Source organism: Staurois parvus, unplaced genomic scaffold, assembly GCF_062004578.1.
Source record: "Staurois parvus isolate SC_StPar_1 unplaced genomic scaffold, SC_StPar_1.0 ptg000437l, whole genome shotgun sequence".
NCBI classification, from domain to species: Eukaryota; Metazoa; Chordata; class Amphibia; order Anura; family Ranidae; genus Staurois; species Staurois parvus.
In genome coordinates, this window is record NW_028318233.1 from 819,501 (window position 1) to 844,783 (window position 25,283).

Consider the following 25,283-nt stretch of genomic DNA (forward strand, 5'->3'; position numbering starts at 1 on the left):
GGAGCACGCTTTTAAAGACAAGTGGAACATGTAACATGTTGCCAAAGGTGAACTGATCCTTTAAAGCAAAACTAAAGGCATTATACTTACCTCCTCTCTAATGGTCTGAAGTCCACGAGGGGATCCTCGCCAATGCTGGCATTCTCATTAGCTGGCGAGGGATGATGTAACGTCTGTGCATATGCAGGAGTCAGTCATCCTGACACACAGGGACAGTGGTGGGGATTTAAAGCGGAGCTCCACCCAAAAGGGGAAGTTCCACTTAAAGGATTGGTCCCCTGCTCCCTGTTAAGGATTGGCATCTTTGGGAAGCAGAGGGAAGTGGGTACCTGAAATTGACAGATACATGCTCCCACTTCAGCTGCGATCACCTAGGCGATCTGAAGTGGAGGTTGTCCTCCCCCCTTGTAGTCTTCTGGGGCATGTGACAGGTCCTAGAGGACTCGTATGTGCATGCGCAGTGGGCTCCCGACTGTGAAGCCGCAAGCTGTCACAGCCGGGTGCCCACACTGCAGATGCTGGGAACACAGGGCGGATGGTGAAATGGGCTGAGAGGGGGGCTGGGAACACCGCAGGATCGAGGGACAGGTGAGTGTTCATTTTTTAAAAGTCAGCCGCTACAGCTTTTGTAGCGGCTGACTTTTGTTTTTACTTTTTCACTGGAACTCCACTTTAAGCTGAGCTGCGCATGCACAGCCTGGTGTACTTTCCATAGAAGACTGTGAGCAGGCACGTAGGTAGGTGTATTTTTTATTTATTTTTGCAGAAGAGACTTTGCATGTCTGTTGTATGATATCCTCCCTGATCACAGCTTTTGTAAAATGTCTTCAGTTCCACTTCAAGTAAATGACAACCTCCAGTGCCTGGTTATGGTTACATTTTTATTACATCTACATTTGACCTGGCTTATACAATACATGGCTATATAAAAGAATCACAACAAAAAAAATGAAAACTGCAGTGGTAAAATTCCTCACAGAGCTCATGATTGGTGGATGGTGTCAGTGTGGAGGTCACAGGAACAATTTCTCATCAGGTGTCACCAGCAGAACTATTCCTATCATTATCCCTCTGGGTGACAGGAGAGCAAGGAGGACTACATGGACTACACCAGGGTACTAGTCCTTGTGTCCTGTAAAGCTGACCATCCATACAGTTGTCACCCCAATCCACTGATTGGCAGAAGCCTTACATCCATAACCTATTAAAAAATTTTTTGAAAAAGTTTGAAGAAATTCCCCCATTTTATTGAGACATATTTAGTACAATTGTGTTCTGTGATGATTTCTATTGCGGGAAGTCCCCTCTCCATACACATCATGCAGTGATCTCTGATGGCGATAATATCAGTCTATATCTACAATCCACACCTATAGATGCCATACTACCAGCAATGTGTGCCATTCATAGCGCCATAAAACGAGCCGATCCCTGTCCCTCCAGCCCAGCCTGACCCTACCCAATGGCTGGTGATCTGACATATGGGGGGGCTGTGTCATCACAACGCAATCATCACTTGGCTTCCATCCTCCATGTCATCACACTGCGCACCCCTTCCAGGCACCACCTGTCACCAGCAGTCCATGGAGGGGGGACCGGGGCAGGATGAGGGCATTCCTCCAGACAGGAAGTGATGGAGAAGTGTCCGCACCGGGCATCCCTGCTACGTGATAGACGTGATCCCATCATACACTCACTGCCTGGCATGGACCTCCCCCTTCCCCTCTACACAAGATGTATCGTCCCATGTCTGTGTACAGACCCTTCCCTCCTCCACCAGATCTACATACCCCTCCCCCACTACACGCACCAATACCTTCCACCCCCTCCAGGAGCTGACACCCTCTCCCCATCCCTCTAGTACCTGCCCCCCCCCATTCACAGTACCTAATCTGCTTGATCGGTCGGCACCACTATCTTACATCCCCCTCCCCTTCCCACTAGTACCTGATCCCCCCGTACTCGATAACCCCCTCCCCATTCCCGCAGTACCTGATCCCCCCTCCCTCCAGTACCTGATCCCCCCCTCCCTCCATTACCTGATCCCCCCCCTCCCTCCAGTACCTGATCCCCCCCCTCCTCCAGTACCTGATCCCCCCTCCCTCCAGTACTTGGTCCTCCCTCCCTCTAGTACCTGATCCCCACTCCTCATCCTTCCAGTACCTGCCCCCAGCCCTCTGTATCTGATCCCCCCTCCCTCTAGAACCTGATCCCCCCTCCCTCCAGTACTTGATCCTCCCTCCCTCTAGTACCTGATCCCCACTCCTCATCCTTCCAGTACCTGCCCCCAGCCCTCTGTACCTGATCCCCCCTCCCTCTAGAACCTGATCCTCCTTCCCCCTAGTACCTGATCCCCCCTCCCTCCAGTACTTGATCCCCCTTCCCTCTAGTACCTGATCCCCCCTCCCTCCAGTACCTGATCCCCCCTCCCTCCAGTACTTGATCCCCCTTTCCTCTAGTACCTGATCTCCCCTCCCTCCAGTACTTGATCCTGCCTCCCTCTAGTACCTGATCCCCACTCATCCTTCCAGTACTTGCATCCCCAGCCCTCTGTACCTGATCCCCCCTCCCTCCAGTACCTGATCCCCCCTCCCTCTAGTACCTGATCCCCCCTCCCTCCAGTACCTGATCTCCCTCCCTCTAGTACCTGATCCTCACTCCTCATTCTTCCAGTACCTGCATCCCCAGCCCTCTGTACCTGATCCCCACTCCTCATCCTTCCAGTACCTGATACCTCCCAATCCCTCTAGTACCTGATTCCCCCCTCATCCTTCCAGTACCTGATACCTCCCAATCCCTCTAGTACCTGATTCCCCCCTCATCCTTCCAGTACCTGCCCCCCATCCCCAATACCTCTAGTATCTGATTCCCCATCCTTCAAGTACCTGACCCCCCCCATTCCTTGCCCTCCTTTCCTTCTAGTACGTTAATCCCCCCATAGTACCTGACCCCCCCCAGCCCTCTGTACCTGATCCCCACTCCTCATCCTTCCAGTACCTGATCCCCCCTCATCCTTCCAGTAACTGTCCCCCTCCCCCGAATCCCTCTAGTATCTGATCCCCCCTCCCCATCCTTCAAATACGTGTCCCCCCCCCCCCCATTCGTTGCCCTCCTTTCCTTCTAGTATGTTAATCCCATCCCTCTGTACCTGATCCCCCCCATCCTTCCAGTACTTGATCACCACTCCTCATCCTTCCAGTAACTGATCCCCCCCCATCCCTCTAGTACTTGATCCCCATTCCTCATCCTCCAGTACCTGTCCCCCCCCCCCCCATCCCTCTAGTATCTGATCTCCCATTCCCATCCTTCAAGTACCTGATTCCTCATCCCTTGCCATCCTTTCCTTTTAGTACGTTAATCCCCCCCCCCCCATAGTACCTGACCCCCCTCACATTCTTCTAGTACAATGCCCCCCATCTCTCTAGTACCTGACCCCCCTCCATCCCTCCAGTGCTGCTCCCCCCCTAGTACCTGTCCCCCACCTCCCATCATCCCCCCAGTCCCCCCCCCCATCCCCCTAGTACCTGTCCCCCACCTCCCGCCATCCCTCCAGTCCCTGCCCCCCAACCCATCCCTCTAGTACCTGTCCCCCCCATCCCTCTAGTACCTGTCTTCCCCCATCCCTCCAGTCCCTGCCCCCCATCCCTGTAGTACTGGTCTCCCCCTATCTCTCCAGTCCCTGCCCCCCATCCCTGTAGTACTGGTCTCCCCCTATCTCTCCAGTCCCTGCCCCCCATCCCTGTAGTACTGGTCTCCCCCCATCCCTCCAGTCCCTGCCCCCATCCCTGTAGTACTGGTCTCCCCCCATCCCTCCAGTCCCTGCCCCCCATCCCTGTAGTAATGGTCTCCCCCCAGTCCCTGCCCCCCATCCCAGTAGTAATGGTCTCCCCCATCCCTCCAGTCCCTGCCCCCCATCCTCCTCAGTACAGGCACACCTCGCTCAGCCCCCCTCCTATTAAGCTGTTCTCCTCGATGCAGCAAGCGAGCCCTCCCTCCTCAGCCAATCAGAGTCCAGGAAGTGGGCTGGTCTGACATGTCACAGCCAGAGAGGAAAGGAAAAAAAATCGGTGACATCTTTCAGCTTGTAAGGGAGCGGAGCCGAGCCGAGCTGTGTGTGTCATCGCTGGATCGCTGCACAGCCCAGCCACACTGACCCTACAGATCAGCCCCCTGCACCTTCCCCGGGCACCTCGGATTGAAGCCAGCCTGCAGAATGATAGCAGCCCAGCTCCTGGCCTATTACTTCACTGAGCTCAAAGATGATCAGGTCAAAAAGGTGAGAGAGAGGGGGGAGGGAGCCCCTTTATTTGTAGGGCCATGTGAGCCCAGCCTGTGGGCACTGAGTCCTGGATCCCAGGGACTGATCAGATCTATAGTAGCAGAACAGTCCTCATCAGGACAGATCAATGGGTTCCATTAGTGAGGAGGAGGAGGATGGGAGGAAAATGTAGAATCCATGGAGCAGCCTCCTGCAATGTCCTTGAAAGCAGGATGTGGTGACATTTCATGTGTCTGGGCTGAGGCCTTTCCTCAGATCCATGTTTACAGGGACAGCCTGAGAAGTCAGAGCATACCCAGAGGTAGCACAATGATCACCTGCCATCCTCAGCTCCAGAATCACAACTTTACAATGGCTATGTACTAATCATCCATCCCTGATCCTGCCAGGTGACACTCCTTGTCATATTGGGAATATTATTGCACCGGAGGATGGGTGATTGTCAGTAATACACCTGGACAGATACTGCTTTACAAGTTCATCAGATGACTTTGTGTCCTTGTGAATTAGGAAAATGATGAAGTCTGGGGAAGAGGAAGGAGAGATGCTGCTGCCAGCAGCCAATCAGATATCAGCATTCTTTAACCTTCACTGGAAATATTAAATAGAAAAGCTGGTTTCATGAGTTCCCACGTTCTCAGTTTCCTCTCTTTTTTTTCTGATGGTTCTCAGATATCATCTCTATCCAGGAGGTGCCAAGTTATTATTTAAAGGCTATCAGATTTTTATTGATAGAGTGGTTATGATCAGACTTTTATTGATAGGATGATTATGATCAGAATTGTATTGACAAGATGCTTATGATCAGATTTTCACTAATAGAATGGTTATGAGCAGACATTTATTGATAATATGGTTATGATCAGACTTTTATTTATGGAATAGATATGATCAGATTTTCATTGATAGCATAGCTTTGATCAGACTTTTATTTATAGGATGGCTATGATCAGAATTGTATTTATATGATGGTATGATCACATTTTTATCGATAGTGTAGCTATGATCAGGCTTTTATTTATAGGATGGTTATGATCAGAATTTTATTTATAGAATAGTAATGATCAGATTTTCATTGATAGCATAGCTGTGATTAGAATTTTATTTATAGAATAGTTATGATCAGATATTCATTGATAGCATAGCTGTGATCAGACTTTTATTTATAGAATAGTTATGATCAGATATTCATTGATAGCATAGCTGTGATCAGACTTTTATTTATAGAATAGTTATGATCAGATATTCATTGATAGCATAGCTGTGATCAGACTTTTATTTATAGAATAGTTATGATCAGATATTCATTGATAGCATAGCTGTGATCAGACTTTTATTTATAGAATAGTTATGATCAGATTTTCTTCAATAGCATAGCTGTGATCAGACTTTTATTTATAGGATGGTCATGGTCAGACTTGTATTTATAGGATGGTTATGATCAGGCTTTGATAGGATGGCTATGGTCAGACTTGTATTTATAGGATGGATTAATGATCAGAATTTGTTTGATACAATGTTTATGATCAGACTTCTATTGATAGGATGTTATGATCAGAATTTTATTTATAGGATGGGTTATGATCACACTTTTATTGATTGGACAGTTGGTGATCAGACTTTAATTTAGCGGATGTTTTTTAAAAATAATTTGATTTTCTATGTACTGTAAGTGAGTAATACTACTATGATTATGTGGTTGAAGATATTCAGCAATTGCTTGTGTTAATCCTGATCCTGACTCCATGGAGAAGTGTGGATTTATGTCCAAGGACACACCTTAGTGTGGATGTCTGGACCTTGAATGGGCTCCCTAGTTACCTAGTCATGTAAATTACACATTACTGACCCAACCCACATAACCAGCCTTGCTGTGAGTTACCAGTGCCCAGGGAATGGAACAGATTATGCGTTTGACCTCCACTGCTGCCTCTATGTACTGGTCTTGTCCTGAGGGGAGGTCAAAGCACTTGAATCATTTCATATAGATCCGCCATTACTGAACTGCTTTCTGGGCTGTGTGCACACTTGTTGATATTGGTGGACGTGTTAATGATTCAGTTCTCTTTACATTCAAACCAATTCTGCAAGTCAGGTTATTTCATTATAATTCGATGTTTTGTATACAGATTGAGGATCAGGAAAGATGTATTTGGCATGTAGGCAGATACAGCTGGTGTCCATTTCACCTTGTTCGCTGCATGCATCTGTCGAAGGACGTGTCAGCTATTACATAATACAATTCATTACCGGACCAATTATATCAGAGCATCATTGCAATGGAGAACAACTGCACTTACATCTCCTTGGAATCCTGGAATAGATTTTATTCCTTTGGGGATGTACGTGCGGCTCAGGGATAGGCCTGAAATTTAAAGGGGTTCAGTGATTTCCTTCTGCTTTACTTACGACCTTGTAGATCTCAGTTAGTTAGAACATTAGCAGCCCAGTTCAGTAAACTGTTCTTTATTTCATTCCTTAGTGCATAATGTTTATTAAGGAGTGCTAAACACACTCTTGTTTTTCCACTGAGATACTGATATTATTATCTTAGAAAGATAATTCACTGATTAGCTCCATATGGAATTCAGTAAATAAAATTAAATAAACACAATTATTGTTTCATGTGTTCCACAATAATGCTTGTTTAACACTGAAAGGTCTGTTTGCCATTTGTTCACATATAAAGCTTTAAATATGTACTTTTAATATAGCTTAAAGTGTTACTAAACTCACAAAAGTAAAATCAGTCTGTGTATGCAGTAAAGCATGCTTGTTATACTCACTGTGGAAATTAAGGGGTTAATCCTCTGCATTGTGTAAAAAGGCCGCTTGATCCTTTCTTCTCTGCCCCTCCTCTTGTTGAAATGACCACCTGATACAGGGTGAACCTGTAGTCACATGCACATGCTCAGTTTGGTGTGTATTGCTAGAGGTTTTTTTTTTCTTGGGAGAGTGCATGTGATCAGCACAGGGCCAATCAGCACTGTCCAGACAGAGGGTCAGGACTTTCACATCTTCCTAGAGCAGAAAGAAAACTCCTCCTACAAGCTTTAGCCAGTGCTCTGCTGAAGTCACAAGACTACTCTAACTGCTGATGAGAAAAAAGGTATTTAGCAGTTTATATTTACTAAAATAATTTCATTTCCATGTTCCGTGTACTGTGGGAGACCAGATATAGTCAATGCATGGTCCTGGGGTAAGAATCACTTTAACGCTTAAAGTGGAACTAAACCCTCCTATCCTTTACACACAAGGAAACTGACATCTTAGTCTCCATTTGATCTGCAGTTTCCATAGTACTGCAAATGTGATCAGTTACAACATCATCTACTTGATGGCTTGACAGTTAGATTGAGAGCACAAGCAACTGTGATGACTGTCATTCATGGCATCGACATACAGCCAGACAAAAAAAAAGTGAATTGCTGTACATGACTGCACTCACTTACAGCATTTGTTGACTCTGGAAAAAAAGTCAACAGCTACAAATTCTTCATTAGCCTTTAGGTTCTTGGTCCCGGTATCTTAACTGTGGGTAGCCGGCTATACTGCTTTCAGTTTCATAGCAGACTTCGCACTGCACATAGCTGGGCTGTGCTTTGTGAATGGTCCCGCAGTATTCTGGGTCTTGTGATGGGTCCCAGAAGACTGCAGGGGGGGGACTTCCACTCAGATCGCCTAGGCAATCCGAGTGGGAATGGGTACCTTTCAAAGCTGGGTACCCAATCTCCCCCACCTCAGCCCCAAAAAATTATATGACAAACATAGTAGAGGAGGGGGAGGATGACCTAGAGAGGAACTACACCATTTGCTGTAAATGCTGATTGCTACTGTATCAGCATTTACCTGTGCATGTGCGTACAGCATATTTCCAGAAATGGAACACTGGTGCAGTTTGGAAATATTCTGTATGCGCATGCGTAAACACCAATGCAGAAGCGATCAGCATTTATTGGAGTGCGGATGCGTACAGTCATTCACTTGTATAGGCAGCTGTATGTTCCACCTGTGGCTCCCTGTGTGCAGGAAATTGCTGGGGATTTTATGCTCAAGAATTTAAAACCCCTAAACATCCAGGCCAAAAACTGTGTACTATGAGGGTATGAGATTTAAACAATCATTCAATTTATATCACATAAGCCCTCATGCTACCTAGTTATTGGATGTTCTGAAGGATATTATATAATCCTATGTGCATGACCAGCATTGGGCTGAAACAGTGAACATGACAAACCTAAAGAGAGCACAAGAAAACCACAATGTGTGTGACCAGCTTTAGCTGGTAATGCTGGAGGTGGTGCTTTTGTATGTCACCATAGGAAACTGCACTTTATAGTCCTATTATGTAATAATGCCTCCACATTTTTATTTCTAGCTTGTCCAAAAAAAAAAAAAAGAAGTTGGGTTACAGCAAGGTAAAGAGAGCAAGGAAAAAGCTGAAAAAAGAATCGTTATTTCTTACTTCCTACGTCTATTATGTTTGATCCCATAAGATGCAGGTTCATCATGTGTATGTAGTAAGTCCCTAGGAAGTTCCAAATAAAGGCACACGGCATTTGTGTTAAAGGGTACTGCTAAGCCTAACAAAACTACTGCAGGCAAGTTTCACAAGCTCAACCTTTCCTAATACCTACCACTTCTGGTACCATGACATGGACTGACTTTCCTGGCTGTCATGATACAGTCAGAATCCTGCTATGCATGACGAGTTCTCATTGTGCTTTATCAAATGATCTGAACATGAAGTGCCTTATGCACCAGTGAGTTCTCCTCTTCCTCCAGTGAGTATCTGACCTTCCCTGAAAGATTGCATCTGATTGATGGTTGCAAAGAAATAACTCAATTACTTTGTAAGAATATCTTAATACATAGGGCCTAAAAGACACATACCAAACATAAATACACCACTCTTCATGTATCAAAGGATAGTCTGTAAATGCAGTAGCACTAAGAATGGGAAATATGCAACTTTTGTAATTGAATTTTAGGATTAAAGGAAATGTGTGGTCAGTTCGTATATCCCTTTTTTATTATGGTCAGAACAAAAATATACCATTCAAAGTGAAATTAATTAGTGTGATAACTATGAAGTTTTGCATATTAATATTTTGTATTCTTCTGAGCCAGCAGGGGGAGCTGTAGGTTTCTTTTCACTTGTTTTCCAGTATCTCCTTTCCTCCTTTGTTGTACAAAGCCTGTTGTTTATAAACATCAGTAGCTGTGAGAGTTAAGCTGAAAACTCTTAGTGCTCTGCTAATTCTTTGTTGTAGGATTTAATTTATAAATATATATTTGCAGTGTGATTGTATCACCTAGGTTTCTCAAGTACACTTGGTGAGGGACTCCAGTGTTGGTGGCTGGTGGGGAGAAAACAAACTTTGGGTTTTCAGACTCTTCATAGGTTCTGCTCTGAGTCTTCAAGCCCAGAGGCTTTGCAGAGCTTGGGACAGAATATACGGTAATTTCCAGTCTCCATTATTAGGTCGACATTTTTTCTATATGCGAGCTGACTGATGTTGAAAAACTCTCTTGCTTGAGCCTGCCCTGTATATATATATATATATATATATATATTGTGTGTATGTATATATATATATATATATGTATGTATGTATATATATATATATATATGTGTGTGTGTATATATATTTAATATATTGTGTGTGTGTGTATATATATATATATATGTATATATATAAAGCATTTTTTTTACTTTATTATTTAATATTATTACATTCAAGTGCTTCCCCTATTGTACTGTACACTGTAACCGTAGAAACAGATTGAAGTGACAGAAACAAGCACATATGCCAGACCTCATGGGAACTATGCGTACAATGCATTGATGCTTCATGTGACTGGCGGTACACCATAATCAGTTGTGTTGTAATTATACTGTTTATTTTTAGAAAGAAGCTAAGGGGGTTCCAACACATCGAACGTGATATAAGCCGTGGTATAAACTGAAAATGACTGTTTAAAGCGGAACTAAACCCATTGATTTAATTGTTTCCCAAAACAGTTACATTCAAGGCATATAGTAAATGCTAACTGTCACAGTTGCCTGTGTTGCTATTGTGATCAGTTGATGTCAAACCATCAAACAGCTGGTGTCATAACTGATCACAAGAGCAGCACCATGACAACTGCGAATCAAACAGAGGCTGAAATGGCAGCTTCCTTGGCTGTAAAGGATGGGGTGGGGTGGGGGAGTTTAGTTCCAAAGTATGCCAGTGCTGCTGATCAATGAAAAATGATCAATCATTTTTAATGCTGGACGATCAACCCAGATGGGTCAAATCAGATCTAAATTGAGTCTAAATCAATTGGAACTGAAGTTTTGGCTATTCAATTTGATCAATTTGATTTTATTCCATGACAAATGGCTAATAAAATTAAAATATGCGTGGCCACTAATAGGGTGCTCAGGGACCAACAGAGGCAGATATAAAACAGACACAGCCTGTGAAGCAGAATTTGGTCCTGTTTTCTATAAACGCTTTGTGAATCAGGACTTCCTGGACTCTGAAGGTCGACTTGACAGCCAGGCATTTTCAAAATAAGGGCTCATGTACTTCAGCTGATAAACTCGCATTCAGGAGCTTTTCTGCATTTTTTTTAGCAGCCCCTGAACTCTCCCTAATGTTTTCCTATGTCCATATACACATAGTCGTTTACAGGTAGTTGAGTCTACAGTCGTTTTTTTTTAACACACCAAACTTTCAAACGCTTGTAAACGCGGCTAACCGTGTCTATAAGTGTTTGCGTTTAGAAGCGTTTTTTAACTGTTCCATGTCCAGATGCTGTCCAGAGCCTTTTTTCATCATCAGAAATACATGCAAAGTGTTTTCCATATATTCAAATGGACGCGGTACACCAGCGCAGTCAGTTCCAGGTTTTTTGCAAAGGAAAAAATGGTAGAACGTGCCGCATTATGTTCATGATGAGATCCATAGTGAATACAACCAGAAAAGACAGGTCATCTCAACACATACTGCTCTCTCTGCTTCTGCTCTCTCTATTTCTCTCAAAATGTCTGAAATAGTTAATTTTTTACTGTTTTTCAGTGCATTCTGGGCATTTGGGAAGGTCTCCTGAGGTTATCTTTAAAAAATGCTTCTAACCGCAAACGCGCATTAAACGTGGTATGCAAACGCGGCTAAACAGATGTTTTTTAACCTACGTTTTCCAGCAGTCAGATTCCATTGTTCAGAAGAGTTTTCCAAACGTCCCGTGTGCATGAACCCTAAGAATTTAGCAATGCAAATTTTGTCTTTACAGGTAATGTTTCTCCCTACTACTGCAGCCATACACATCTGTAGAGACACAGGAGCCTGTGCAGTGATTTAGCAATCACTTTTTGTCCAAGAATGTACTATTGATGGTATAACCATTGGAGCCTGCACCACTGTCACTGAGATGTTACTTCACTGTGTGTGATGTCAGTGCATTCTGCATGTCACCAAGACCAAAGCAACTGTAAGGGCTCGTTCACACTTGACTGTTTTTCCAACTCTTGCCAAACCCTCCTATAGCGTTTGATAAGCGTTGGTCCAACGTTTGCAGAGCATTTTTATTGCTCCGCAAATGCCGCATGCGCGGTTTAGCGGAAGTTGCTAGGTGTTTGCCAAACGTTAAAAACGCCCCACAAATGTCTATAATGAAGTTTGAATGCTGTTAACTCTTCGCAAATGCCCCGCAACCACGGCGCTACCGCACCGCAAACGCCGGCCAGGCGTTGCGGAGCAGCACCATAGACTTGAATAGGAGGCTTCAACTCCTCCTGACTTGACCAGAGGCGTCCGCTTTGCCACGACACGACGCTAACGCTTCCGTTTGAACAGTACCATGTGCTGCAATGTGCAGAATTTTCCCAGGCATTTGGGAAACGGTAAAAACGCCTGTCTGTCACTTGCTAGCAAGGCTAATGTGAATGTAGCCTTAGGGTCACTGTATCCATATATTTTTGGGTATGTGAAAAGAAATAAACAATATGGAAGAAACCCAGACAAAAAAGTACTGTTGGAACCAGGTGCAAAAATAGTGCAAATCAGGCATTCCTGACTTGTGCCTTGTGCAAGGGGCCTAAGGCGTGGTTAGGGCCATATCTTATATGGGGTACAGATAATTTTGTAGCAGTAAAGAAAGACTGCAGTAATCTCAGTTCCTGTTTTGTACTGGTTTGCTGTGCCACAGATTTGATACGTCTCTTTCACATGGACAACTTCCAGAGAATTTGTCACTTTGTCAGTGTGTTAGGGAACCCCACAACCCATTGATACCCTTCATCGCTGCCTTCATCTGCCTATTTGCTCATCTGTGGGAGGGCTGAGAAGTACCTGATCCTTCCAAGAATGAAAGACGTGACCTTCTCCTCTTACTCCAAGAATGTAGTTCTCGGGTCTGAGTGGCCAACCGCCAGCCCAAACACTGGCACGTTTGAGGGGGAGGGTGATCATTAATCATCTGTAAGCTCTGACACTGATCAATACAGAGCTCACACAAGGCTTAGCACACCCACAGGTGAGTGGATGCAAGGTAAGTATCAACCAGGTGGGGTGTGCCCGCTAAGACAATCAGTACATTTTCCCTGAATAGGCAAAGCAACAGATTCTCTGTAAAAAACGCAGGTAGTGCACTGGCCAAAATAGTAACAAAGGCCGCGTCCACCCTATTGAGCATATGTCATGTTACACCCATATTTAGAGAGTAACATGAAATATTGTCATAGACTGCAGTCCCCCCCAGAAATCATTGAATGGAGAGACTACAAATCCCATCTTCCACCATAGCAGATGGACACAATGATTATTGGAGTGACATCACCACACTTGTAGTCAATTAAGGGCTCATGTACACTGCAGCTGCTAAACTCACGTTTAGGAGCTGTTCTGCGTTTTTTTCTGCAGCCCCTGAACTCTCCCTAATATTTTCCTATGTGTCCATGTACACATCTTCATTTACAGTCGTGTACAGGCATTTGAGCTTACAGTCGTTTTTTGAACACAGAAAACTTGCGTTCAGCAGTCGATTTTATCAGCATTTCAAAAGCAAAACACTTGTAAACACGGTTAAACACGGCTAATCGTGTTTATGAGCGTTTGCGTTTGAAATTTTTTTAACTCTTCCAGTTCCCGATGCTGTCCAGGGCCTTTTTTCATCATGAAAAATGCATGCAAAGTGTTTTCAAGGTGCTCAGATGGACAAAACACTAAACACAGGATCTACCTACAAGGCTTGTCACATATTGTAATGACCAATTCACACCTCAGACCTCTCCCACCCTTGGAAACAAAAGATATGTTAATGACCATTCACACCTCATGAAGACCCCCTGCCAGGTGGCCTTAATGACTCACTCTAACAGAAACCTTTCCCACCCTTGGAAACAAAATAAATGTTAATGAGCAACTCACTCCTAAGCTATTCTCAACACATACTGCTGTCACTGCTTCTACTCTCTGTAATTCTCTGAAACAGTCTGAAATAGTTAATAATTTACCACTTTCAGTGCATTCTGGGCATTTGGGAGGTTATCCTGTGCTTATCTTTAAAAAACGCTTCTAAACGCAAACGCGCATAAAAGCGTTATGCAAACACAACTAAACAGACATTTTTTAACCTATGTTTTCTAGCAGTCAGTTTCCGTCGTTCAGCAGTATCCCGTGTACATGGGGCCTAATACTTCCTTCAGCCCCATGGCATGGACCTGCAGCTGAAAGCCTAGTTTGTAGGAGTCTGTGTATTGTACTCACCATCCACTGATCACAGTTTCAATTCTTTGCAAGTTTTATTACAAACAAATTCAAAAATGCACTTTTTTATAATCAATGTGGGTGCATTTATTCATTTTTTGCAAGTGTTGGAATATGGCTTTAAGCTTATCAAGGCAGCCAATGCAGCAGAGACCAGATTGTGAAGAAATTGTCTAAATCTGTATGTTGATTTGTAATTAGCTTGAATACAAATACATCATCGCCTGGGACACAAAATCATGGATGTTTGCCTAAAATGAGTAATTTCTGCTATACTGTTCTCTGGTTAGGCTGTTGATTTCTGCATCATTTCATTGTTTGGCCGCAGTTCAGGTTACAGTTAGTGATCTGATTTATCACATACAAAAACAGCACAACTGCCAACGGTGTTTACATTTGTAGTTTAAGATATAATTCATTCAAGCATGAACAAATGCACCCAATGTTGTCTAGAAAAGGGAAGCTTTATTTCCTTTTTTAAGCATAGGAATTTGATCAGGTGTCTCAAAGATAATATAAATTTACAACTGAAATTTAGCATGGCCCTATTATTACTTTGTAGCAAGGATGTTCAAAAATGGACTCCAGTTGTGAGAGAAACTATAAATCCCGTCACACTTCTGGCTTCGGGATCATGGCTGTGGCTGTCATTATTGCAGCAGCTCATATGACTTGTAGTTCCATAACAACTGCAGTGCCAATGTTGCCTATTTTTTCTCTACAACAATTGTCTCCAAACTGTGGCCTGGGCCTGATGTCACCCTTTGTTTGCCTTTATCTGGCCCCTGGGGCACTATTCCTCTCACTGATATGAGACACTATTCTGCCAACTGACATCAACAATGGGGCACCATTTCTCCCACAGACACCAGGAATGGGGCACTATCCCAATGATACTAAAAATTGGGGCACTATTCTTCCCAATGATACCAAGAATGGGGCACTATTCCTCCCAATGATACCAAGAATGGGGCACTATTCCTCCCAATGATAACAAGAATGGAGCACTATTCCTCCCAATGATACCAAGAATGGGGCACTATTCCTCCCAATGATACCAAGAATGGGGCACTATTCCTCCCAATGATACCAAGAATGGGACACTATTCCTCCCAATGATACCAAGAATGGGGCACTATTCCTCCCATTGATACCATCAATGGGGCACTATTCCTCCCAACGATACCATCAATGGGGTACTATTCCTCCCAGTGATACCAAGAATGGGGCACTATTCCTCCCAATGATACCAAGAATGGGGCACTATTTCTCCCAATGATACCATCAATGGGGCACTATTCCTCCCAATGATACCAAGAATGGGGCACTATTCCTCCCAATGATACCAAGAATAGGGCACTATTCTTCCCAATGATTCCAAGAATGGGGCACTATTCCTCCCAATGATACCATCAATGGGGCACTATTCCTCCCCCTGATACCAAATGTGGCGATGTTTACTCCCACTGATGGCAGGAAAATTTCCACTCCTGTTGGCCACAGTCCAGCCCCCCTGAAAACTTATGGACAATGAACTGGCCATTTGTTTAGAATGTTTGGAGACCCCTGCTCTACAACATTAATTTTCTCTGCCATATTCATTTTAATTGATCCTGTTATTCCTCCATTATACTACCAGTTCTGGGCAAGTGCAGACTGCTGGCGTCTCGGAATCCGGAAGTCCATGTAATGAAGATAAAACAGTTATTCTCCATTATAAGAGCTGCTCCTCTGGGAGTGGTGATCATACAACACCTGTCAGGACACGCCAAACTGATAGACTTGAGTCTCCTGTTTACATTACAGCTTTGTTATTACCCATAGACATATTGACTGTCACTGTCTTGAATATGCAGTATCAAGAGACCGCTGTCTAATATATATGGGTAAATTATGTTGTAAAATGACTTCCTACTCCCCATCTGAACCATCTTGGCCTTTAATAATAATGCATTATTGGAAAAAAAGCACTGTAATAGTCAGAAAATGCAGCTCTGGTTTACTACAATACATAACCATCTAGGAATTTGGCCAGGTAACGTCAGCTAAAGAAGCTGTTAAAGACTGATGTTCAGGCAGACTTGCTAAATTCTGATCTTCCCCTTTATCTGTGATAACATGAGCAATGCCTAGGCATATGGTCAGGTGACTGGTGGTCATGAGCCACATGCAGCAGTTTTTTTTAAGGGCAAGAGAACATTTTAAGGCCTTTTTTGTAATAATTTATTATGATAAATGTGCCACATGATATTTCCACAAGGCATCTACGTAATACCATTCTTCTATACGACTTGGAGTTCGTATGTTGTATACAAGCTGTAGAATTGCAGTGATATTGCTTATGGGGTTTAGTGGCCCTTCTGGGGTTTTCAGGCTGAGTGACTTTCTGCTTGGCTTCCACTATACACAGCTTTCTGCCACCTCTGGGGCCCGTGGCCCTATTCTTCCCCTTCACAATGTGCATTATGTAGCACTTATAACAATGAAGGTTTAGATCCTGAAGAGCATGAATCATTTATATGAATCATCATTGGTGTCCTTGGGAACTGTACTTTGGCTGTGATCATGGATGCTTTTAATAAATCAATCTTTTTCCGTGTTATTTCAGTTTGGGGTTAAAAATAGTGCCCTATATTCCTAGGATATAGCTGCATTACATTAATTTAGTAGACTTGGAAACACATCCAATTTCTTCTGTGTGTCACCAGAGAATCACATTTTTCACCACTTGGAAAACCACTGTTGTGACCACCAGCAGCACATCCGGGTGTCTTCTCACCTGATAAGATGGACCCCGCAAGCAAATGGAGGTCAAAAACGCTTGTTAAAGATGTATCAGAGCTTGCACTCAAAGGACTTTCTTAGGCCCCATGTACACGGGTCGTTTCTGAACGATGGAAACTGACTGCTGGAAAACGTAGGTTAAAAAACGTCTGTTTAGCCACGTTTGCAGAACGCGTTTATGCATCTTTGCGTTTAGAAGCATTTTTTAAAGATAAGCACAGGAGAGCCTCCCAAATGCCCAGAATGCACTGAAAAGTGGTAAATTATTAAATATTTTAGACTGTTTCAGAGAAATACAGAGAGTAGAAGCAGAGAGAGCAGTATGTGTTGAGATAATTAGGTGTGAGTTGCTCACAGGGGCGGACTGACCATTTGGAAACTCAGGCACTGCCCGAGGGCCCAGGGTCAGTAGGGGGCCCTATGAGATGCCCCTGGTACCTTTTTCATAGGCTTTTTTGAGTTTAGTCAAGGACACAGGGGCCCCATGATCCCCTGTTGCCCGGGGGCCCCATGAGTTGTCAGTCCGCCCCTGGTTGCTCATTAACATGTCTTTTGTTTCCAAGGGTGGGAAAGGTGTCTGGTGGAGTGAGCCATTAAGGTCACCTGGCAGGGGATCTTCATGAGGAATTTGAGGTGTGATTGGGCATTAACATATATTTTGTTTCCAAGGGTGGGAGAGGTCTGAGGTGTGAATTTATTTATTTATTTAATTCAGGTACTTGTATAGCGCTGTCAATTTACACAGCGCTTTACACATACATATTGAACATTCACATCAGTCCCTAACCCTCAAGGGGTGTACAATCTAAGGTCCCTAAATTATATTCATACGAATTTATGAATTGGTCATTACAATGTGTGACAAGCTTGGTAGGAACATCCTGTGTTCAGTGTTTTGTCCATCTGAGCACCTTGAAAACTCTTTGCATGTATTTTTCATGATGAAAAAAGGCTCTGGACAGCATTGGGAACTGGAAGAGTTAAAAAAAAAATTTCAAATGCAAACGCTTATTAACTCGATTTGCAGCGTTTAGATGCGTTTAGGCACATTTACAAGCATTTTGCATTTGAAATGCTGATAAAATCGATGTCTGAACGCAAGTTTGTTGCGTTAAAAAAAAATTACTGTAAACTCAACTGCCTGTAAACAACTGTAAATGAAGATGTGTACATGGACACATAGGAAAACATTAGGGTGAGTTCAGGGGCTGCTGAAAAAAAACGCTTAACAGCTCCTAAACGCAAGTTTAGCAGCTGCAGTGTACATGAGCCCTTAGGCTTGGTTCACACCAATGAGTTTTTTGCAGAAACACACTAGAGTCCATTTAACATGGTTTCCTATGGGACACATTCACATCTATGCATTTCTCAGCTGCTGCATTTTTGGAAAGGGTCAGGGATTTTTTTAAACACAAAACAAAGCGTTTTTGGTTCAATAGACTTCAATAGAAATGTTGCAGAAAACTCATGTAGTGCATTTTTGGCATGTTTTTCATGCATTTTGCATTTTTTAATTTGCCCAGCTACAAGTTGGCCAAATAAACCCCATAAAAAATGCAAAACACATTAAAAATGCGTGTGCAAAAATGCAAAAGAGCACTGTAGAAATGAATCAGACGCAAACAACATTGGTGTGAACCAAGCCTTTGTGGCCACCAGTTTCCCCAGTATAGGTATCATGTAAGGCAAGTGATAAGTATCATGTACTGTAAGTGAAGACCACAGTGCAGACTGCAAGCCACTAAGTGTATTAAAGATATCCACATATACTGTACACTCACATGGTGAAGACATCAAAAGCAGCCTTTGTGGCTGTCGGCTTGTATCTCTTAATGGACTACCATGGTGTTGTTGAGCTCTGTGGTCAATCATTGTCTCTTCCTGCTAGTGTGTACCTACCTGTGGTATGAGCAGACAGGTACATTGACAAGTCTGCATGAGTCCTCCATTTGCACCTAAGATCTGCTGATTGCTGCAATGCTTTACAGGCTCCAAGTCAAAAAAATTAATCAATACATATATTTATTTATCTGCAAAAAGATGTGTATTTATTATTTCTTTTTTAAAAATATGAACTTATCCTTTAACTTCGTCCCGTCCAACCCATGCCGATAAACAGCCAGACGGGAGTGTTGCTGATGCGGGGAGGGCGTTTCTAAACATCCCCCTGCATCCATTGCCTGTGCGCGCTCCCATTGCCTGTTTGCGTAGTATGGTGACACTGTACTACTAGGGTGACAGTATGTAAAAAATAAATAAATACATAAATAATAATATACAAAAATTAAATAAAAATGTATAGAACTAATTTTGAAAAATTATATTTTTTTTAATAAACTGATTTGGTTTTTGCTTTTTTTTTTTTTTACCAAAAAGATAGCTGAAGACATTTTGGCAAATATTTATGAAGAAAGGTTATTTATTTGCAAAATTTTATAAGAAAAACACTTTTTTTTCAAAATTTTTGGTCTTTGTTATATAAATGAAAATATATAGTAAAGAAAAATGAAAAAAAAAACCCATGAATAAATACCACCAAAAGAAAGTTTTATGTGTATAAAAAAATGCCAAAAAAATTTCTTTGGGTACAGTGTTGCATGACCGTGCAATTGTCATGCAAAGTGTGTTAGCGCTGAAAACTGAAAATTGGCCTGGACAGGAAGGGGGTGAAAGTGTCCGGACTTGAAGTGGTTAATGAAAGTATAACTAGGTTAGGTTGTATTCTCTATATCTGACTGGAGCTCGGCTAATATGAACACAGCCTATCACAATGTTAAGTGTAAGAAGAGAATTCACACCCAACTACTGAATGACATTTAGTCATGGTGGTAAAACTTCCTTTACCTGTGGAGAATGTATTCCCTGGAATTCATAAAGACTGGTGCTGACAGATTTTGCAAAAGTGTCTCATGTGCATTCCAGAAGTCGCACTTGAATTTGGTGCATGCTGCGCCACTTTTAGAATGCACGTGCGACCCTTTCTCTCTCAGCCAGGGTCTCTCTGTACACTAAAGACAGTTGATCTTAATTATCTCCACTTTCATAACATACGTATTATTTTTATTTATTTCAGGTACTTATATAGCACCGTCAATTTACGCAGCGCTTTACATATATATAGTACATTCACATCAGTCCCTAACCCTCAAGGAGTGTACAATCTAAGGTCCCTAACCTACATTCATACATACACATACTAGGGCCAATATAGACAGGATCCAATTACCTACCAGCATGTCTTTGGAGTGTGGGAGGAAACTGGAGTACCCGGAGGAAACCCACGCAGACACAGGGAGAACTTGCAAACTCCAGGAAGGTGGTGCCGTGGTGGGGATTTGAACCAACGACCCTAGTACTGCCAGGCGGAAGTGCTAACCATTTAGCCACTGTACTGCCCATATAAACTGTCAGCATTGTATTTTGAATTGGGCTCATTCAGTGCTTCACAATGTAAAAGTGGTGCCTTTTAGAATTACCTGAACTTGGTGTACAAATCGCTGTCAGAGTCAGGGCCGGACTGACAACTCATGGGGCCCCTGGACAAAAGGGGATCATGGGGCCCCTGTGTCTTTGACCACACTCAAACCACACCCAACAAAGCCTATGAAAAGTACCAGGGGCATCTCATGGGGCGCCCTTCTGACCCCGGGCCCTCGGGGAGTGCCCGAATGGTCAGTCCGCCCCTGCTCAGAGCCAAACTTGTTGCAGATGCTTCATGAATTTGGTGCAAAACACTAAAGCGATTCTAAAGGTTCATGTCTATACTTACCTGCTGTGTGCAGTGGTTTTGCACAGAGCAGCCTGGATCCTGCTTTTCTCAGGTCCCCCTGTATGCTCTCCTGGCTCCTCCTGTCCGTCGGGTGTCCCCATAGCAAGCAGCTTGCTATGGGGGCACCCGCTGCTCTGTGTGTCCATTCACACACGGAGCCTCAGCTTGATCCCATCCCCGCTCTCTCCTCATTGGCTGACTGGCTGTTATTGACAGCAGTGGGAGCTGTCGTTCACATCGCTGCATCGCGATGAGGTTCTGTTAACTATTGAGGGGGCTGGGGGTGCTGCTGCACACAGGTTTTTTACCTTCACGCATAGAATGCATGTAGGTAAAAAACCTTGAGCCTTTACAACCACTTTAACAAGAGAAATTGATGCCAGACAAGTGGTGCAGCAGCATTCTTGAATTCCCACCATTATCATTGAATGTGGAGCTTAGTGTAACCAGTTGTGTAGTCAGCTGAGTCACAGACAGGAAATAGATTGAGGTTTCAACTTGATTGTTGAACAGGAAGTCGGCCTTGTGTAGTAATAGACCATATTTTCCTGAGAGACACAACTTCATTGCAGATATACTTGGTTTGATAAGCCCTTGAATTTGTTTTGTATTTTGGTACATACTACTCATATTAGCCAGTTGTTGTTTTGAGTTTATGGTTTGTTAAGAATACCAGTGTAAAGAAAAACATATATACATATATACATACATGTTTATTATTTATTACAGCTATTTATACAGTGCAGACAATTTACGCAGTGCTTTATATAGTGTACATTCACATCAGGCTTTGCCCTCAAGGAGCTTACAGTCTACTTCATACATACACATACTAGGGCCAATTTGGACAGGAGCCAATTAACCTACCAGCATGTCTTTGGAGTGTGGGAGGAAACCTACGCATGCAGATTCAATGCAGGTAGTGTTGCCTTTTGGATTTAAACCAACAACGCATTCACTCTATGGAAATAGCAGGTGTGGTAACAAGTAGTGCCATCATCCCTTATAAAACTTCATAAAAAAACTCTCTTTATTATGGGATTTTTATGTCCCAAAAAAAGCGGATAGATCCATTAGGTTTGTAAAAGTTTAGAACCATATTTTATTTAACACAAAATGTTAAAACTTCCATAAACAAACATAATATGGCGGTTATACATTACATTTCTGTCATCTCCACCCTGGTGCTGCACCCGCTGGACCTGGTCAAGATCCGATTCGCAGGATGTGTTCTTCTTTTGTTTTATGGGTATTTGAGCTATGATCCATCCTGCTCACTGGCCCTTAAGGATATCTCTGAAAAGGTGGAAACAGTTTGCTGGGGAACACTCTCAAGCCATCAACTCGTGAGGAGTGCTGCCTAGACCCAGTGGTGGTATAACTAAGGCTCTGTGGCCCTGTAGGGTCGCAGGGAGGAGGTGAGAGGCCATTTCAGCTATAATTGGATCACATTCAGGGTGTGTGGGATCACACACATTCCTCACTTTTGCATGACCAGAAGGAATGTGACACAGATCACTGGACTTTTTTTCTGATATCTGTTGGTTGTTTTGCAGTGCTGTTTTAATTCACATTTTGATCCCTGTGTAGAGACACATTAATTATTTGTTTATGTCCCACATTGTGGCTAAGGGGGTCACGTGTTTATTATCCTTATGCGGATAAGGGGTTACTCCCCGTGTTTCTTTTGGTCACTCACTATATATGGTCCACATTAGACCTGTGATATATATGTTTCACTGTGGGGTCATTATACTGTCTGTTTATATAAGCGCTACATCAGTTTATATTATTTTTATGCTCTTGAGGCCTATTGGTGTAGGATCAGATGTTAGCAGCTTTTTTCAATTTTTACTCATTGTAATTTAATTTTTCCTCATCATTGTGTCATATCACATAAGAGCACAGGAGGATTCTGTATGTTAAGTTTAATTACATTTCTGTTACAATTGGTGTACAAGGAAGAAAAGTGGGGTTCGAATCATAATAGGGTGCTTGATGCGTTTGGGGATGACAGCCAATCTCTTCCTCAGAAGTGCCAGAAGAGGGGTTTCACTCTATGAAGGGAGACATTGGGTATATATATATATATATATATATATATATTTATTATTATTATTATACAGGATTTATATAGCGCCAACAGTTTGCTCACCGCTGTACATTATAATGGGAGACAGTACACGAGACGGTACAGTAACAATACGATTCAGTACACGAGGGGTTCGAGGGCCCTGCTCCTTGGAGCTTACAATCTAGGATCTTTTTATATATATATATATATATATATATATATATATATATATATATATACTGATTGTTGCACTACACGCATATAGCAGCCTTCTCATTTCAGTATGCTGTCCTATACACGACAAATGGGACCTCAAGCTTCACACGTTTTTTTAACTGTTGCAGTGTGCCACTTTTTTCATTAACAATGAATAGCACTGCAAGCGTGACATGCATGTTTTTTTGCACATGTAATAAATGAGCAAAATTGTGTGCTTATATGTGTGTTCGCAAAACGCTATAGTGTGAATGGAGCCTAAAGGACATTTTCCCATATACTGTAGAAAAGTATAAATGTAGACATTTGTATAGCTGTACAAAACTGCTGACACGTGATTACTGTGTAGAATGTACATTATTCAGTGTACACAGAGGTGTATAGAGATTTTGCTTTCGTAGACTTTATAGTCCTCCAGTGCAAGTAACCCCCCTCCCCCCACTATATATGCAAACATTTAATGCCAGTTCTGCTGCATTCTTTTCCTTAGAGAACGGAAATGACTCCTAGAGGCTTAAATATCAACACTGGTTCATATTACAGCAGCATCACACCGCGTAGGTCATTCATGTCACCTGATCATTCGAACGACTAAGTAAAAGTGATATAAAAGGACGATACTGCAAAAGACATTATAAGCATTTTGTAATATACTGTATAATATCAGGTTGTACTACAATCCCTAACTGCTTACACTCAAAATCTTCTGGTACACAGAGCGTTTTTTTTTTTTTTTTATCAGATCTTATTTATAAATGTTTTTAGTGTAAATACAAAAACACAACATGTCAAACAAGAGAAAAAAGACAAATACAGCCAAAAACTGTTCGAGATCATTTGGAATTCAATATATATAGTTATATAGCAATATGGCTTGTAAGGTACATTTAGCCCTGGTTCAAATATGTGCATTCCTGCGGGCCGCGTTTTGCGAGGGCACGAGAGCCCATTCATTTGAATGGACTCCCGTGCCCCAGGACACGTAGGGAAGAAGTCCCTGCACTTCTGAAAACGCAGCTCACACGGGAACCTCGTTTCCCAGTGTGGTTGCAATTTCCAGTGCAGGCGGCATGCCATTTGAATTAATGGAACCCACCCGCAGGTCCGCATTCTTCTGTGCGGGTGGTTTTTGTGTGGATCTGCAGCGGCACCACCCGCACAGATTTGAATCTAGCCTTATGCAGCTATGGATTTGAGGCCAGAGGGTGACAGTGATAGATGCTGCGCCTAGCCAGCAGGATCAGATACATTATTTTTTACTAGATAATAATAAAAAAATATATTTTAAAGAGAAGTATGGGCTTTTTTTCCAAAGTTATACTTACGTAGGTGGATGCAGCATCGGTCCAATGCTGCATCTGTTTCTTGCTGGCTCTAAGTGTGAGAACCCAGCGATTATATGACCGCTGATCACTGAATTCTCACAGCTGTATAGGGCAGAGAGCGGTGACTTTCCCCCCCCCCCCCCCCCCTGCTCACAGGAGGGGAAGGAAACGAATGGCTCAGGCTGAGCCAGGTGCTGCTCTAGGCTTTGGGGTGGATCCCAACTTTAAAGTCGGGATCTTTCCCCAGCCTGAACTGGCTGAGTGACGTCAGCAGACAGCAGGCTTCAGCCCATTGTCAGCTGAAAATGGGTCACAGGAGTGTAGAGCTTTGTCTGCATTTTTCCTTTAAGCATGTAAGTAAAAAAGTCCCTTCTATTGCTCTTACACCCCGGTCACACTGATCCGACTTTGAACTTCACTGGAAGTCGCACGATTTGGTATTCCGACTTTTGGTTCGACTTGCGGTGCGACTTGCAAGACATCTGTGGCTTGCAAGACCAAATCGGAATCCCACAGATATGACCGCTGTAATTGCGGACAATACGGTGCAACTTTCCATGCAATTTGCAAGTCGCATGGCATGGCAAATCACATTCCAAGGCGCACCCGGTGTGCCCGGGGTCTTAGCCTCCTAAAAATTCCAGAATTTTTTTTTGTCTGTAATCTGATTACCTGTTAGGGGTGGCTACATCCATTCTCCATGCTCCCACTGTTGGTAGATACATACTGTAGTTACCTGCTCCTGCTCACTCCCTAGATAGACTGTGGACTGTGTGCATAAAACAGTGCACATGAGCGCAACTAACATGCAATGCTCGTTCAAAACAAATGCGAGAAGGATAAGGAGAGGTTTGGGAGCTCATAGAGGACAATACAAGGAGGCAAAAAAACACAGTGAGAAACAATTTAAAGAAAATGGGTTACAGGGGCATTAAGTAGTGGATGTGTATGGATTATTTATGAAGAATAAAAAATATGTCACTTTAAGTTAATTGCATGTATCTGTGTTATGCAGGCCATAGATGGGTCGAAAATCGGCCCTCATTGGTGGTCATTACCTGATCACACACTCCCACAC

The 25,283-nt window shown here is 43.0% G+C and overlaps 1 protein-coding gene across 1 annotated transcript in view; it reads left to right on the plus strand.

Moving 5' to 3' along the window:
* The first annotated feature begins 4,014 nt into the window (after nucleotides 1–4,014).
* The window catches only part of LOC149454138 (hexokinase-1), an 86,117-nt gene continuing 64,848 nt past the window's right edge, over nucleotides 4,015–25,283 (plus strand). The window contains exon 1 of the mRNA XM_089687743.1: nucleotides 4,015–4,276. Within this exon, the coding sequence (XP_089543869.1) occupies nucleotides 4,214–4,276 (63 nt within the window). The 5' untranslated portion in view covers nucleotides 4,015–4,213. The remainder of the gene's footprint in view (nucleotides 4,277–25,283) is intronic.